The 18566-nt window shown below is 39.5% G+C and overlaps 2 protein-coding genes across 13 annotated transcripts in view; one reads left to right on the plus strand and one right to left on the minus strand.

The window, feature by feature from the left end:
• Nucleotides 1-9470: 9470 nt before the first annotated feature.
• On the minus strand, nucleotides 9471-13763 carry LOC308563709 (uncharacterized protein). Of its 2 annotated transcripts, none has more exons than XM_081151038.1 (3): nucleotides 12864-13763; nucleotides 12089-12140; nucleotides 9471-9565 (listed from the first exon to the last, which is right to left on the minus strand). In XM_081151038.1, exons 1-3 carry the CDS (start codon nucleotides 13406-13408, stop codon nucleotides 9551-9553), a joined length of 612 nt encoding a protein of 203 aa, XP_081007164.1. In that variant the 5' UTR covers nucleotides 13409-13763; the 3' UTR covers nucleotides 9471-9550. The 2 variants fall into 2 exon arrangements, with proteins under 2 accessions (XP_081007164.1, XP_081007163.1); XM_081151037.1 differs by having other exon boundaries at nucleotides 12089-12146.
• The window catches only part of PTBP3 (polypyrimidine tract binding protein 3), a 74430-nt gene continuing 69188 nt past the window's right edge, over nucleotides 13325-18566 (plus strand). For 4 of the 11 annotated variants that reach the window (XM_081151032.1, XM_081151035.1, XM_081151033.1 and 1 more), the window contains exon 1: nucleotides 13325-13414. Coding sequence is in view for 5 of the 11 variants with exons in the window: in XM_081151029.1 (XP_081007155.1) it covers nucleotides 14115-14128; nucleotides 16450-16483 (48 nt within the window). In the remaining 6 variants the exon portion in view is untranslated. Of the gene's footprint in view, nucleotides 13415-14034; nucleotides 14129-16449; nucleotides 16484-18566 lie in introns of those variants that run through there. The other 7 variants (XM_081151026.1, XM_081151030.1, XM_081151036.1 and 4 more) reach the window with 6 other exon arrangements.

The following is an 18566-nucleotide window of genomic DNA, read 5'->3' on the forward strand; positions in this document are numbered from 1 at the left end:
CCGAGCCCCGGCGCCTGGGCCGCTGCACGCCCTCGCTCGGAGGCTGCCCTCAGCAACGCTTTTCCTCGCAGGTACTTTCTGCCAGAAACCAGCCAGCGTTGCATTCGACTCCCACCGAACCTGGGCTAAAGCCGGCCCGGCCCCGCGGGCCCGTAGGTAGCACTGGCAGGGGCAGCTTCGGGGTCAGAGCTCTTGTGATAGTCTCGCCAAAGAATGCACAGTTTAGACCCCTAGCCGGTGTCTCAGAGAAGCTATCCCCAGACTCGGTGCTGGAACGCGGTTAACTCTGCGGTCCAGTGTTGCTTTTGGTAGTACACGTTGGACGCCACTCGGCTGCCTAACGACTGAAGACTGGCATATTTTTCAGGAGGCGCGGAGAGATTGCTTTGTACTGTGAGGCGGCGCTTCTTACTGAGGACTAGTTACAGAAACTAGCCTGGAGATGGGCTACGTACTCGCCCACTTACAAGCCCCAAAGAACTCTGTTTACTCATTTTTATCACTTGCCAGTCTCCTATAGGCGCTTGAATTTGCGGCCCACGATACGGTGCTTACTGGGAAGGAATACTTACTCAACAGAGAAGTAGCCCCTGCTGTGGGCTGGTCACTGGACACAGCAGGACAAAAAAGACCCGGTCTCTGCCTACGCGGGAGGAATGGGGAGTAGCCAATGTGTACTTTAGACTTGTAAATAGTGTTTTAGAAAGAGTAATGAAAAAACTCTTCACTCAAGAAAGTGAAAAGACAATCTACAGAATGGAGAAAATATTTGCAAATCAATTATCTGATAAGGTCTAGTATCCAGAATATATAAAGAACTCTTAACTCAGCAACAAAAAGAACCCAATAGAAAAATTAGCAAAGGATCTGAATAGACCTTTCTCCAAAGAAGTTATACAAATGGCCAGCGAGTACACTTAAAGTTGCTCAACAGCATTAGTTATTAGAGAAGTGCAAATCAAAACCAAAATGAGATTTCACTTTACACCCAGTAGGTTACAATAGAAAAGATGGAAAATAAGTGTTGGCCAGGATGTAGAGAAATTGGAACCTTCTTACATGGCTAGTGGGAATGTAAAATGGCACAGCCACTTTGGAAAACAGTTTTGCAGTTCCTCAAAAAGTTAAGTATGTTACCAGCTATTGGATATCCACATGCAATTATATTCTTAGATACCTGAGAAATGAAAATGTTCAGAATAACCACCAGATGGCACTGTTATCTTAAAATTCAAAATATAATACCACAAAAATGTTAACAATATTGTGATAAATTAAAACCTGATTTGGATTAAGGCGAAAATAGCATGAAGTTCTCTATATGACTCCCATAAAGGGGAAATAAAAGGAGGTATAAATTTGAAATTCCTTAAAACTGCATCATTAAAATAGGATGTGATACTCTAATTCATTTTCATATTATTTAAATTATCATAAAACAGTCAAGCTTGTCTTCACTTGTTTTGTGACTTCTAAAGTATATTAAGTTTAATTCTCCAATATTAAAAAGTAATTTTCAGCTACACAGGAGATTGAAAATGCCAACTTACTTTGAAATATCTAAATATACAGCATTGAAAACTTTATTAAATTATCAAAAGACTCTTCTAACCCTGAATCCTTGTATAAGAATATACTTTTTAAGTGTATAATGCAGTAATATTCACGTTTGTTGACCACAACCCACATAAGGAAATACATTTTAATCCAGACCCAGTACTGTTTTCTATTCTATTTTATTTGACTCTATTATATCCTATCCTGTTCTTTTTAAATTGATCATAACCTAGTAAATTATTTTGATGACTCATTACTGGATCATAACTTACCCTTTGGAAAACATTGCTTTAGTGTGTTGTAATTTGCCACTGTAATTTTTCAACTTGCCTTTTAAGATACCCTAGGCCTTTCCAGTCTAGTTTAAAATTACAAATTAATGGTCAGAGGCCAACAATACGATGTGACTAAGAGCAGATGGATGCTTTCAATGGCGCTGAATGAGTCAGGGATCTCAAAACTTTCCATTTCCTTCATCCACAAGACAGCCCACCATAGTTCAGAAAGTTAAATGGGGAAATCCTCAGGATTTTGAGGGTATAGCCGTTGTTTCTGAGAATGTACCAACTCTTCCTCATGGGACTCTTAGCTTTGCCTTCTGTTACTCAATGAATTATTGCCAGTCATTATTTAATTAATAACTATTGGATACTAACCTCATTATTGTATTTTAATGTCCATGTCTGATAATACATGATTCCAACAATCTAGAGAACGTGGAAGTTTCTCTCTAATACTGCCCTTCAGAGATAATCATTGTTAAGAGTTTGGCAAGTATCCTTTAAGACTCTGACATCTTTATATAGATGTTGATCACTTTTAAAGCACAGGGGAGATATCACTATGTTGTTTTGGAAGCTGCTTTTGTTTTACTTAATGTTTCATACACATCTTCCCAAGTTTACACCTAAAAGTTTATCTTAATGTTTTAAAGATAGGTGCATAGTTTTCTTTTATATGAATGTACGCCATATTAATTTTACCATTGTCATTTTTTATGGACATTTAAGTTATTTTAAAATTGTCTTTATGATAAACAACATTGCAATAAAAGTCTTTGTGCATATATCACTGTTCACTAATCATATTACATTTCCCTAGAATACATTCCCAATTTACTCAGTAGATATACACATTTTATACCCTTTAGCTAAAGGTTGTGGTAATAATTTACACCAAGATTTCTCAACCTTGCCATCATTGACCTTTTGGGTTGGATAATCCTTTATTGTATAAGTCTATCGTGGGTATTTACCAGCATTCCTGTATCTACTACATGCTATAGCTTCCCACCCCCCGTTTTCTTTGTTCATTGTGGTAAAATAAACATAAAATTTACCACTTTAACTATTTGTGTGTATTTTAGTAGCATTGAGAACACTCACGCTGTGCAACCAACACCATCATTCATCTCCAGCCCTCCCAGTTCTGACAACCAAAAATGTCTCCAGAAATTATTAAATGTTCCCTGAAGGGCAAAATTGCCCTGGTGGTTTACACTATCAGAGGTGAATGAGAAATCCAAAATGTCAACGTCAGAAAGAGAGAGAGAAAGAAGGGAGGGAGAGAGAGGGAGGGAGGGAGGGAGGGAGGGAGGGAGGGAGGGAGGGAGGGAGGGAGGGAGGGAGGGAGGGAGGGAGGGAGGGAGGGAGGGAGGTCTAAGGATCTGCAATAGATTCAAGACAACTGAAAAGACATTGCAACTAAATACAACACATGACCCTGGACTGGATCCTATACTGAAAATAAAATTGCTGTATTAGCACAATGGACAAATCGGAATATGTACTACGGATTAAAGTATTGTGTCAATGTTAAGTTTCCTGAATTTGATAACTGTAAGTGGTTATGTAAAAGAATGTATGGGTTCTTTGTACGAAGTATGAAGGGGTAAAAGACAATGAATATACACCAAAAAAAGTGTGTGGGGGGAGATACTAAAACAGGTGATTTGGGATAAAGATATACAAGTTCTTTAATTATTACAACTTTTCTGTAAACTTGAATTCAAATGAAAAAGTTTTAAGTGAATGAGAGTGCTTAATAGTGAGACTGATGGCCTACTCATGCTTTCCCCCTCCTGGCTCCTTGCTAATTTTGTTCAGCAGTGCTTCAGAAGGGTAACCATAACTGCAGCTCAGGATAAAATATCTATTAGTCTAGGTCAGCGGCTCTCAAACTTCAGTGTGTACCAGAATCACTTGAAGAGCTTTGTAAAACATGGATTAATGGGCCCAACCTCCACGGTTTCTGATTCACTGGGTCTTGGACAATGGAGTTAAAGAATCTGTATTTCCAACACATTTCCAGGTATTGTAAATGCTGTTGGTTGGGGCACAAGGTGGCACTGGCCATTAGTTCCCAGACTCGTTTGCAAACTGGAATCACTTAGGGATCTTTAAAAAATCCTGATGCCTGGGTCTTACTCTCAGGTATTCTAATTTAATTTAACAGTGTGGGATACACACAGGAAGGAAATTCCCAGGTAGTTCTAATACACAGCCAAGACTGAGAATGACTGACCTTGGTCAATGTAATCCCATTCCCCTTGCCAATGCCTTGTCCAGAAGTGGGCGTGTCATCCAGTGCTGACAAATGCCAGGAAAAGTTTTCTTACTTTGAAGAAAGAGACCACAGAATTGCCTCTTTTCTTCTAGATGTTATTTCTGGATATGATACTTTTATATCTATTTTGCAACCATAAGGGGAACTAGCTTTCCCCTTTTCTACAGCTCCTTCAAAGGTAAACTTTCTCCCATAATATATATGAAAGAAAGGCTGGAGTTGAGGGACAGTTGTCTCAGAACCCTCCTGCTAGTTTTCTAATACTCCCGCTGCTCCAACGTACACTGTGGGTTTTCCTCACTGTGCGGCTCGCCACCTCTTACAATTCCAAGGAACATTTCCCTCAGGAGACAACGGATCCCTTGCATGAGGACAAGTAATGGAGTGGAGGTGTGGGTCATGCCATATTTCACTTTTTTGCTCTGTTGGTTTATTTACTACACTGTTCCCACACAACTCTGCCACCAAGTGGAGGCTTACAAAAGGGAATTACTATACATCAACAATTTTCAACTGGTGTGCCGCAAGAAATTTTAAAACATGCAATACCTGACTATTTAGTGAGGGGCACTGATCTCTTTTCCCTTAGATTGCCAAATAAAAAAATGACAGCAGCCAACACAACAGCCATCTGGTGTGAATGAATCAAAATTATACCTTTTTTGGTCAGATCAGCAAAAATATATTTTTTGGTGTGCCACAGAATTTTAATTATTAGTTTATGGGATGAAAAAAGTTGAAAAGTCACTGCTACACATGTAAGATATTAACTTTATATGTCAACTGCTGTCAGAGACTGCTACTTGCCTACCCATTACACGTTCACACGTTCTTCACAGTATCTATTATTAGAGGTGGCACTATGCCCAGTAAAAACACTGCATCTCTGTCTTTCCTGCAACTACAAGTGACCATGTGACCAAATTATGGCTCTTGAGACATAAGTGGAAGATCCTGGATTTCTAGGGAAGCTTCTTTAAAAAGCTTCTAACCATTTTGTGACCTTAAGAATGAAAGCCATATGCTCACATAATGAAACCAAAGGAGATGGGATCTTTGATGAACATGGTGTGTCATAACAGGCCCGAAACCACTACTTCTAGGATTCTTTTGCATGAGAAATAAAATGTTACCTAATTTAAGGCACTGTTTATTTTTTGCTTTCTGTTACATGCATCTGGGCCTAACTCTTAATGATAGTCTGTCTCAAGGCAAAAGTATCAAAAGAATATAAACCATTGCAGGGGTCCCTCTTGAACACACCCAAATCCCTAGATTTGCTCTGGCTTCAAATCTGCTTTTCTCCCTGAGCGCATGAATTTGGTTCAAATTTCCTTCTTTAAAATGAGCTTTAGTATCTCCACCCCCTTTCAGGAGATCCCATGCCCTGCTCCCAGGGGTTGGGTCTCATACCAGGATCCAGCCTCCTTTCCCAAGGCAAACATTTTTCCAAGTCTGAATTATTCATCCTATTCAGATTATGACTTTAGCAAGAGTCCAGAGTAGGTGTGGGTTCCAAGTCCAGTTCCCTTGTAGATATTTCCACCTAAGTCTTCCTGGTGTCCTCACTTAATAGCAACTATTATGTCAAATACACCCACATCACCCAAAGTTAGGCATTAATTCTGAGACACAGGAGTCCACTTTGAGTGCATGCACTCTTTCCATGCTGAGAAACATTTGACTCTTTTATAATCAGCATAGCTTCACCCCTGCTTACTATAAAGGTAGCATTTTATTTTGCAGGACAATGTTGCTTCTTCTTTATCTAGCTTCCAAACTATTCCTACCAGGCATTTAAAAAAGAATTTTAAATAGGGCAATCCAAGTTAGCTTAAGAATCAAGTCCATGATTGAGCCATCCGTCTCTTAATGGCCAGCCACTACTTTGCTACACGAAGATCAAGCTTTGGAATTGCCCCATGTCTTTATTCTGTGCCAAGTTAAACTATTGAAGGTGTCATCCTACTACTACCCTCTACTAAATTAAATATTTGATTAAGGTTTCATACTCCCACTGCTCCAGTTGAAGAGAGGCTCTATGAAGTCTTAGTATCCTCTGACACAGTAATCCTCTACTTCCACAGATGGGGGTAGGGTTCGGGAGGAGATTTGCTTTTCTAGTTACATAACATATTCTCATAGAGAAATGTTCCAGATTGTTCTTTTGTTTTGCTTTTCTATGGCTGACCTTTTGCTTATTTGCTTGTTCAAGGTTGAATATTTGCCTTCCCTGTGGGCTCATCTGCAGTTTGACATTTTTTAGAACCATATTGGGGAGGGATAACATCTCTATCCAATTGTCTGGCATCCCCAGAACCTTTCCATCGACCTTGTAGACTATGATTTGCTTTTTTGCACAAGGTTATTATTTCAACAAAGGACAAATAAGGAAAAAGAAAATAAATATACTCTAACCAATATATTTGGCTCCTATGTCAAAAAATTTAGAGGGAAGGTTTGAATTAGTGACCAGAGTGAAGGCCTTGTTCTAATTGTAAAATAAAATTTATATCTCCTATTAGTGATATGGTCTCAGATACCTAAAGGACTGTTTTGTTCCATGTAAGAGCATTTATAACATTATAGGGATCCATAATATGTATAACTTTATATATCTATACACCAATGAATGCCAAGGAAGGGAAAGCAAAGTCAACTCTCAGTACAGCAGGTTAACTTCAGTTCAGGGAGGAAGTTATTGGTCACAGGTTAATTGTCAGAGAAGAAAAGGGGAGTTGTCTTTTTCTCTCTGCTACCCTACTCACAGTTATTCCTCCACCTCCCCTTCTTTGAAAAGATTGGGGTGAATCACATCAGTTAACTGGTTAGGGATAAATAAGTTGAAGGAGAATCATGTTAAGAGCTGATGAAAGGACAGAATCCATGGTTGCTTGAAAAGATTGTAAATACTTTAATGACAGTCATTAATTGTTACATAACTTCCAGGGACAAATGCACAAAACCAGAGAAGAAATTTCAAGTTTAATGAAACTAGGGAATTGACATAACCCTACCACAGATTATGAAGAACACGTTCCAATTTGTACCTGAAATTGAGGAAAGTGATGAGATTTGACAATTTTTTCCTCTAAATAAAAGAAAAACGGATCCACATATTTGAGAAATGATATAGTGCTTCTCAAATTGTGGTGAAGGACCATTTTTTTAAAATTTCCAATCCTTTGTGGACTAATACTTTTGTAAAAATACAATAAAAATAAATAACTAAAAATAGAAATAAAAACAAATACAGAATATTAATCCAATGTTTTTATTATTAGATTCAATAGAGATGCTATTTCTCTGTCAAATTGCTCTAAAAGTTTCTAAACCCTTACTCTCACATTCCATTCTTTTCGTGTTAGGGACTAGAAGCAGTTTATAGCTCACCTGGTGCTGATCCACAGCCTACACTAAATACATGATTCTCGAATGATGTTCTCAAGGAATTCTGCTGCTCTGTAAGCTCATAATAGTAATACAAAATAATAAGTATAAACATATTGATCACTTACCATGTGCTAAACAGTTTAAAGTACTTTTTATGTATTAATTCATTTAAACTTTCCCCAAAAGCTATTACGTGAAATGTGAAACTATTACGTGAAATAAGTGCTATTTATTATCCCCTCTTTATACTTCAGGAAGCTGCGGCACAGAGAGGTTAAGTAACTTCTCGTAGTTCACTTTTAGCTGGGGCTGGTCTATAAACTTTTTTTTTGGTTTTTATCTTTTCAGTTTTGTTAAAAAAAAAAAAAAATTCTGACAAATCAGGAAATGGGTTTTAGGAGGGGTGGTGATGCAAAAGAAGGAAGCCATGGGGTAGGAGTTGCCAGGGTAGGTGACAGTAGTGTCTCTTTCACTCCATGCCTGGTATTGTCTATTGAAGAGGGACAGACTGGCCCATTCAGGATGGTTGGGTGAGTCCTCTACCATGTCTATTCAATGCACATGTTTATCTCATCAAGGAGCTCACTAATACTCACTTCAAAGTGATCCTCCAGATCACTGAGGATCTTAGCATCATTCTCACCTGACACAAATATGATGGCCAAGCCTTTGGTGCCAAGCTGGCCTGCTCTGGCCTCACGATGCAGGTAGGTGTCAGAATACTCACGCATGTTGTTGTTAAAGGTAGTATTCAACAGCTTGATGTCCGTGTCTCAGTCGAACAGGTTGATGGCCACAAGAATTCATCACTGAAAATCTTTAAATTGCTCATACTGAGAAAGCCTCTCCTTCTGGGGCAACCCACAGTGGCTGGCAATGGCTGGCAAGTTCCCCTCCACCAGGAGCTGGGCCAGGGCAATGTAACTAGCACTGCGTATTGCTTCACAGTTTTTTAAGATTCTAACTAGCAAGTGTGGTTCTAGATCACAGTCTTAGCCACCATACACTACTCTTCATTTTACTGCCCAGGCAGAGGTGTTGTTCTCCTTAACTTAAATTGTGCCCTTTTTCTAGTTCTTTGATAAATAAGGTTAGTGGACAGATTCTCTTTTTGTGGGAGTGACGGAGGGGAGGCAGCATCTCAGACTGAAATTAAGCAGCATCAAATACAGTAAAGCATATCTGAAGAGGTATGATGACCTCTATTTCCAAGAGATCTACTACTAAGTGGGACCAAGGAAACATCTAGGTAAGAACCCACCCACAGAGTAAGAGTGGGATGTGCCACTGTTACGGACAAAAGCTAAGCAGTGAAGGGGACTGATGTGGTGATTATAGCTCAGATTGTTCTCTGGCCTAGCCCCATAGACTCATGCCTAAATACTAAAGGATTTTCTGTGAATAAAAATGGAAAGTGCTGTTTTATTAAAAGCTTGGAGACACTGAGACCTAGGTGATATAGTATTACAAAAAGAAGGAAAAGAAATTCTCCCCTCTTCAGAAAAGTGCTCCAGCAGATCTGGAAAATTGGCATGGGCTGTCAACTCCTACTCTAGGACAGTGAAAGGAGGCTAGCACCTGCAGTGCAAACACTGGAGTCCTCTGAACCAGGGACTGGACGTGTTAGGAGCTTCACAGAGATGATTACATTAGGGCCACACACAGGATTAGGAAAATGGACATGACTTATAGTAGTGGAGAGGTCAGTGAGCATGTAGGAGATGCTGTTAAGCCTTCTCCTCAAATAGTTGGGAAGAACTTTGAAAGAAGACTCATAATTCAACAGATTGGGCAAAGTCTTCAGCTATCATAACCTAGGTTGATTTACCAAGGTACTACAGCATGAAAAATATGAATTACAATCCCACACACTTTCCTGAAACCTTTGAAGTTTGTTACTCCTTAACTATTAAGAAAACTCTCTGCAAGATTGTTTATTGTTATTGTTTTATTTTGTAATACTTACAGGTTCCAGGAAGTTTAAAAAGTAGCACAAAGAGGTCCTGTGTACTCTTCACCCAGTTTACCCCAATGGTTAACATCTTAATAACTATAAGAAAACAGGAAATTGACACTGGTATAATCCACAGATCTTAATGAGATTTTGCCAGTTTTATATGCACTTGTGTGTATCTAAAGTTCTATGCAGTTTTATCATGTGTAGATGTGAATAACCAATGCCATAATCAAGATACAGAACTGTTCCATTACCACAAACACCACCCTTGCTTCTCCATTATAGTCACACTGTCCCCTTTTCTCCCCATACCCTCCCACTCCTGGCAACCACTAATCTACTGTCTGTCTCTATAATTTTGTCATTTTGAGAATGTTATACAAATGGAATCATACAGTATGGAACCTTTTGAGTTTAGGTTTTTCCACTCAGTATAATTTCAGATGTTTCTACTTTAGGGAATACAGATTAATGATTATGATTTTATATTTGTCATAGGATAAAATGATATCAAAATGTCTACCTCCCAGATTTACCTAGTAACTGGTCTTATTTCTGACCTATACTGGCATTTTTATACTGCTTTTATATCTTAAGAAGTCTTAACTATAAACATGAATAGGGTAATGTTGGTTAAATATTAACTACCACTGCATACTGGAATGCCTTAAGGCAAATGTGCAAAGGTTGTATTTTGTCCAAACATCATAATAGTTGGGGGGGGGGGGGTAGGCAGGTGTCTTTCGTCAGATGAAGGTGTTTCAGAGGGATTTCTTAGACAAATTAGAATAAAAACACAAGGCAAAATGTTAGACAATTTATAAACTAAGTTTTTATAACTGTTTTACGTTCCAAAAGTATAGAGCAATTAGCAAACACAAAATGTAAGAAGCCAGTGGTATACAGAGCACAAAGCTTTCGTGCCACGCCAGGTCATGTGGGTGATATCTGATCACTCAGAAATGCAGAAACTTTGGCTGAGGACACAGTTTTTCCATTCCTTATGAATTCTGGGAATAGCTAGGATTCTAAAAGTAGTCCTAGAAGACCTAAATTCCATTCTAGTCACTGTTTTTGAATCAAAGGGACTCACAAACCTATGGCACTCAGTCCGCAAGAAGTCCTGAATTTATAACCAAGAGGCAGGGAAGAGAGAAAGGTTTCACCTTTTAGTTTTCTTTGTGAGCTGTTTTCTTGTATCTAGGCTTCTGTTGTTAAAACTAGATGCTAAGTGGTTAGGAAATGTCATACAGTTTTGTTCATTTTAGTCAGGTACACTGTCTTTACACTGAAGACTTTTCAGAGTTATTGTCAATAATATGGACAATGAATTTCAGACAGACTTCACATTTATTTTTTAATACTGAAATTTGTTTGCTATCTTAAGGAGTAGGGCTAAGAGAAAGATGGTTTTTTGTTTTTAAAATAAAGTGTAAATTGGTACAGCCTTTTGGGAATCATTTTGGCAATATTTATCAAATTTGAAAATGCTTATACTCTTTGTTGTGCAATTCTACTTCCAGGAATCTATTCCTCAGATATAATCATATGTGTGCAAAGATGTTCATACATAAGTGAGGTTCTCTGCAATATTATCAGTTATTTTAAATAATTAGAAACAATGAAAATTTCCACTATTTTATAAAATGTTAAATTATGGTACACGAAACTACGAAATACCATGCAATATTAAACAGAATTAAGTGGATAAAAAGTACTAATGTGAAATAAAATCTCCAAAATTATCAAGTGGAAAAAAGCAAATGAAAAATGGTGAGGGTTTAGAAGGATGCATAGAGAATTGTTACACTGATTATCATGGGCAGGGGGTGATTTGTGAAGAAAAATAATCACAACTTTTCAATATTTAATAGTTTGAATTTTTCAAAATGAGCATGTATAATTATATATATTTTAAAATACAATTATTGATTTTAGAGAGAGAGAAAGTGGAGAGAGAGAGAGAAACATTCATCAACTGCCTCCAACTGAGGATTGAGTATGAAACCCAGGCATGTGCCCTGACCAGAATGGAACCGGGGACATTTTGATGCACAGGAGAAGCTCAAACAACTCTGCCACACTGGCCAGGGAAATAGTTATATTTTTTTGTGTAAATAAAAAATTAAGGCTGTATCAACAGAATATATTCCCCAGAGCAAGACTGCATCAGCTACTATCTTGCTGTTATTTTTAATATCCACCTGCCTATGTCAGGTAGCAATGTTTACAACTGCAACTTAATATTTAGACTTAACATACAAAACAAAATATATTTGACCTTTTGGAAAGAGGGATTAAGAGCAAATACAGTACCTTAAAGGTACCTGAGATATTTGAAAATTTTGGCCAATAAATGAACTAAACCACAGAATCCATTCAACCATGAAGGCTGGAATCTGATTTTCTTGGGTACCCCTGCAGTGCTTGACACATAGTAAACACTCAATAAATATTAACTGAATGATGGATAAATAGACAGTTAAAATCTTTCTAGTAGCACCCACTTATTTAAAGGCAGCATATTAGCAAGGATAGATTATACCTTGTTACTTGAGTTTCCTACTTGTTTTTCAAATGAGGAGGCAGAGAGGGAGCAGCCCTTTCTCTACTTACGAGGTTAGGAATCTGGTCCAGGACAGCGTTTAGTGGCTCACATTTTGGTGACCTGTGACTTGAAAAAATCATTCCATTTCAAAACTAGACAGAATATAAGAGGAGGAAAAACAAGCCAGTTGCCGATATTGGCAATTCACATATATGCATATATTGGCAACTCGCTTGGTTTTTATATAAAAATTATATATAATATACGTAAAATTATAGATACATATAATTTTGCTCAAACTAAAGGGCTCTAGTGGCTGTAAATATGGGCAAATCACCGTTTTCATGTTTAAATTTTTATCTGAAAAAAGGGTATCACTCCCTCTTAGGTTTTCGTTGCTTTTTACATGGAGAAAAGTGGAAAACTTTTATAAAATGCTGGCATTAGAGTGGCTATTCCTTATCGTGCCATGCATGTTTCATATAAATTCAATCCCAGACTGTGGGGTCGAAAAGCCCCCGGAGACTAAACCTGTACAAAAAAATCAAATGTTCTCCGGTTCGGGGCAGTCTCTTCAAGCTCGTTCCCCTTCATCGCAACCACACCTATCGGGCCGGTGAGGGTCCCGGAGTCGAATCCCAGCGGGCAACCGGCGGGGCCGGCACGGGCTGCATTTCGGCCCCGCTGGGCTCCCGAGCCCGGGCTTCCCCGAACCGCAGCGCCCGGGGCTCCGAGGACCGCGGCCCACGCCCGGCCTCCGCGCTTGGGGGCCGAGCCACCGGCAGCCTCGCCCACCCGGGGCAATTACGCCGCGGTTCGGGGGTTCTCGCGGGACATTCTTACCTACTCTCCGGAGTCGGGTTCCAACGTTTTTCCAGCCGGTAGAGGGAGGTGTCCGAGCCAAGCGGCCGTGGGCGGGGAAGTCCCAAGGCCGGCGGAGCCCGCAAGCGGGAAGGCGGGGCGGCGAAGCGGGAAGCACAAGGAGCGCGCTCCCGTGGACGCTCGTGGGAGACGGCGGGAGGGCGCACGCGCGCGCGGGGATTCGGGGCAGGAGGCGGGGTCTCAGGAAGCCCGCCGGAAGAGGGCGCCCTGGAGCCGAGCCGGAGGCCGATCAGGGGCGTGGCCACGGGAGGGCGTCGACGCTGAGGGGCGGGGTGAGGCGAGGCGGGGACGCGCTTGCGGGGTGGGGAAGGCGGGGGCGCGGCGGTGGCGGGAGCGTCCCTGGTTTCCGCCCCTGTTTCCCACTCTCCTTCCACCTCCGACCCGCCGCGGCTGTGGACAGCCTCCGCTCGCCCGTCCCCTGGAGCCGCCCTGCTGCTGCCGCTTCCTCCCTTCGCTCGCGGTGAGCCCGTCAGTCTCCGCGCTGTGCGCTCCTCCGTCTGGGCCATGGATGGGTAAGTGCTCGGCGGCGCGGCGGCCGCGCTGGGCTGCGCTTGCCCCGCTTCCTTTCGGCTCTGGTCCGGACGTGCCGAGGCCGGGGAGCTGGGCGCGGCGTCGGCGGCCGAGGAGCGGCCCCGGCTGAGCCCGACGGCGGGGCTTCCGGGCGCCTCCTAGGGGAGCTCGAATTGCGGAGGGGCGGTCCGCCTCAGCCTCGCCTTCCCCCGCGGGGCGCCCCCGTAATATCCGCCCCTCACAGCCTCGCACCGGGAAGTGGAGGAGAGCCGGTGTAGCCGCGGGGGTTGGGGGCCGCCCGCCGCGCCGAGGGTCGGGGAGCCCTGCCCGGCCTCTAGACACTTCCTCTCTGAAAATGGTGCGCGGCGCTGGGGGAGGCGGAGGCGGCGCTCGGGGCGGGCGTCCTCCTGCTCGGGGAGTTGCTGTTTACCGGTGAGGTGGGGCGAGCGCTGGAGCGGCCCCTGGCAGGAGGCGGGCGGCCGCGGAGAGGCGGACGGCGAGTGCCCGCGTCCCTGCACATCTGGGCGGCGACCGGGTCCCGCAGCCGGGACCCTACGCGGGGTCTTGGCGTGCGGGGGAGCCGGCCGAGGTCCCCGGACTTGAGCTCTGAGCTGTGTTAACGATTTCTGTAGACCGGGCGTCTGGGGTGACCATGGACGCCTCCCCCCGCCCCCAAGAAACTTCGTGAATTCCCTGCCATGTATGCAAAATATTGTGTAAGTGCAATTTCCGGGGAGCTTTCAGACGCTCTAAAAGTTAATGAGGTCTGTGATCAAAGTAAAAAGATTGAGAATTACGATATAAATATTCCTCTGGGGGACCCAGCGTTATGGAAACAACTGGATTAGAATCTTCGTGAATTAATTGAAGGTCGTAGTCTCTGTACATGAAGAGTTTTTTTAAAAGTCCAGCTCTCCTTAGAACCTGCAGATCCCCTTCTTTATTCCCATTACTCATTCGAGGTTTCGTTAGGACTTCTGCTTGCTTTTGATGACAAGATTTCTGTAAATCCCTCCGTTGTAGAATATGTAGAACTTGCTTGAACAGTAAAAGCCGGGGGTACATGTTTCCATGTAGTCGATGACTGTCATGCTGTGTAAAGACGATGGAATCTTACAGCAGTTTTTGCCTTCATTAGATTTTATTTACCCTAGTTTCATAATAAGTCCACATGATATTTTGGATTAACTCATTTGCATGTATATTGTACACGGCTACAGACATTAAAGTTCAGTTTTACATTTCATTTATGGTTGGATGGTCTTTAAGGTATTTTTTATTGAATTGGAACTTTATTGTTCAGTTGAAGCTTCTCTGAGAGCTTTGTTGAAAACTCATTTCACATTACCTTATTCAGTTACAGTGTATGTGTGCAAAATTTTGCTATTTTGATTTGTGTAATTATGCCACTTATTTTAGTTAGGAAGGCTGTGAAATTAGTATTTCATTATGTGTAGCGAATTGTAAGATGGTTTGACCTGAGATATGGAAGCAGGTTAGCTTTTTGTATTCGAAAATTCATAGTGATAATATTATAGGACTCTTGGGTTATGCATTTTGGCTGTTAAACTCTTGGACAACGTGAAGTACAAACTTAATATTTTGGACAGTGTTTTAAGTTGACTCTTCATTCTATATGTGGTTTTAGAGTTAAGAATGAGTTTAATGATTTAAGTACGTGGGGCAATAAAATAATAAAAGGTAAGTTCATTTGGGGGAGTTCAAGTAGGTGCATGATTTACTCTGCAACAGGACCAATACCACAGTATATTACACGGTCTTATTTTTTATGCACAAACATCAGTTATTTATCACATTTAAATTTTAGGAAATGAATTTCAAGTTTCAAAGTCTATGAGGAAAAATACATCTACATGGCTATTGTTTAAAACAAGTTTGCATCATTAAACAGTCCAGAGTCATAAATTTGTTCATTTTTATTAAGTAATGATGATATTATAGGTTATTAACAACATATAGAACTTAGAGTTTTCTTTTAGGAGCTATGTAGACAGACTTAATTGAAGACAGTTTCTTTGGAGTTAGAAGAGATGAATTTTTGTTCGGCAGGACTTTATAGGGGTTTTTACACCTTGGTGTTAAGGAATGTGGTTTTGAACACAGTGAATTTTGGCTTTCAGGGGGCTAATTAAATTTCTACATTTTCCCACTGCCTGAAAAAAGGTCCTTTTTCATTATTTTGAATAGTTAAAAAAAACACAAAAAAACCACCAGTCATTATATCTTTCTAGTTCCTCCTCAAATCCCAACTGTCTTGTGTGTGTGTGTATGTTCATTTCCTCCTGAGATAATTTATATTTAAAACAGTTTTTTCATAGTTAACTTTTATTTAAATATAAGCTAAACTTTAAATTAAATCAACTGTTACTATTTTTAAAATTTTATATTTGTTTCAGGTGTACAGCATAGAGGTTAGACAATTATATAACTTACAAAGTGATCCTCCAACACAGTTTTGATGTGGTAGAATTGATTTAAAAGCCAATCTTTGAAAATTTAATGTCTGAAATTCAGTATGTTCTGAGAGACCATCTTAGCTGTATTTTGGTGAGCTCTTTTAGGTGGTATATACAAATTTCCAAATTCCCACTGTTTCTGTAAATCTACTCACTGGTTTTGTTTCACTTAAAATTTTAGAAATGGCCATTTATACCAGTGATTTCAGAGAATGAACTTTGGCAATTTTAAGTTTTGGTTTGGATTTGTTAAAAAGAGGTAAATGGATAAACAATCATTTTATTGAAGCTCAACTAGACTTTTCTAAATACTAAAATAGAATTTGATTTATTAGTTGTTCCTTACATTTCTATTGAAGCTTTGGTTTTACATTCTGCTTTTGCTAGGCTGTCCCATCACTTTTCTTTGTATTAACATTTCACAACTCATCACATTCTTATTTTTATTATTTGTTATTATAATGCTTTTCTTTTTTTTTTCTTTAATCTTATTATCTGTCTTTTAAAAACTTGTTCTCTAACTTTGTTTTCCATTTTCTCTTTTTACTTTTTCCATACAGTGTTGTTACAGATCTTATAGCAGTCGGTTTAAAGGTAGGAATCTTTTACTATCCTTTCATAAGCATTTTTAAATCTTAGTTTTGGCATTTTTTTCCCAATGGTGAAATCATCACACCTGTTCATAAAATTATGTTTTACTGTGTGATAATAATCTTTTATTTTCATTTAGCTCCAAACTAAATGCTCCTGTAGTTAATTTTGGATTTTAAATATTTATTAAGAGGGGCTACAGTATTCTCTTATGTATCTAAAATGTGAACAAAAAGTTTAGCCCAGAGTTTCACTTGCACTATCACAGTGTGTGTTTGTTTTGTTTTAGCAGTTAATTGTAACCTAGGTTCTGATTTACTTTGCTATTGTGTCCTTTTTTATATCTTCTCTTGGGTGTGTTTATAAGTAATGAAATTATAACAGCAGCTGAAGTTTCTTCAATTTCTGCTATATGCCAGCTGCTTTACATATATTTTCACTAATTATTATAACACTTCTTCAAGGTAGGTATTAATATTTCCATTTTAGAGATGAAAAAATAGATTCATAAAATTTGTATTCAAGGTGTGATGCACCAAAGTTCAAACCCACATCTTCCTGGTTCCAGAGCCTGGCTCTCCCCCCCCCCCCCCCCCCATTATACCTAGCTGCCAGTAATGAGGGTTCTGTCTAAAAGCTGAACAGCAGGAGAGCTGGATAATTAATATTTCACAGTAAAAATTCTTCTAAGTTATAAATCATTTTAGTTTTATCAAAGTCTCATTTATTGGATTCTAAAGTATGAATCAAATAAACTGTTCATCAACATGAGGCTTTTAAAATATAAATGGATGTTTTAAGGTTCCCTTTACAATTTGGTATTTGGTATAGCTGAGTTGAGAACATAGTTCTAGAAGCCATTTACAGTTCAGATCACTGTAGAAAATGGAAATAACTCACGGTTTTATTATATGTATTTTATGTAAAATTGTTACACCACTTTTTGTCCTTTCTCTCTAGCAGTTTCCACACTTTGGCATTTGCATTTATTGGGTCTATTGGTGGCGTTCATATTCTTAAAACACCTTAAAAAATAAGCATAAATACAGCATACAGCATTTTATATTAACAGTATGTCCAGGATCACATAATTGAGAACTACTGCTTGTACTGGAGTTAGCTTGCTTTGGCAAATTTTGATCATATTTTATAACTTGAAAATAAATGGAGGAGCCTCTTTCGGTGGGATGTTTTTTTCCCCCCTTTGGTTTTTTTCTGATATACTTAAGTCATTTTCTCATTTGGGAATGATTCTCAGAGATTAGGAACTGCAGGAAGGGATATTTAAAGTGAATGTTGTTTCGGTCTTATCAGAAATTATTTTTGATTCTAGAGTTTCTCTGGGAGAAAATGAATACATGAGACATTTTAAAAACTTACCATTTTAGAGTGAGGAGTTATGCTTGAAGGATTGTCATGCCTGTTTTCTTGTGGAGAAAAGTGTATTTTGATGATAACTAAAAGAAAAATTTGAGATGTTAGGCACAGGAACTGGATTTGAATACACAGTTTGGATTTCTGACTACCTGTTTTGCAGCAAGCACTTTAAAAACAAAGATCAGATCCTACTCTAAAGAAAAGATAAGTTGATTAGTTGATTCACTAGGCAGTCTATGATTTTATAGTCTTAAGTACTCAAAATGTGTGTAAAATTATTCATTTATTTGGAGAGATTTTTCATAAGAAGTTCTGCTTCCTTGGATCCCATCCGAGGAAGTTTAGTTACCACGTAAGAGGCCAATAAGGGTCATATTTTATCTAGATTATATAAACCAAAATTAGTGAATTTAAATGAGTCCTTCAAAAACATCAGTTTCTTATCTTTCTCTATTTGCTGTCTGAACATGATGACGCAACAAATAGTTTCAGCCAGCTCCAAGAGTAGATTTCAGGTTATGTTCCATAAGTTGCTTTTCTTGGGTCAGAAAAGTAATACGTATGGGTTTCTTGTTTAAATAAGTGAAAATAGATTTAAAAGGGAAGTCCAGTATTTTAGAGAAAGAAAACTAAATTGTTTTCAGAGATTAAGTGATTCACTAGAATGTGTCAGGAGGGCATGGATTTTTTTTATATTTTCTTTACAACT

This window comes from Miniopterus schreibersii, assembly GCF_964146895.1.
Source record: "Miniopterus schreibersii genome assembly, chromosome: 11".
In the NCBI taxonomy this organism is placed as follows: domain Eukaryota; kingdom Metazoa; phylum Chordata; class Mammalia; order Chiroptera; family Miniopteridae; genus Miniopterus; species Miniopterus schreibersii.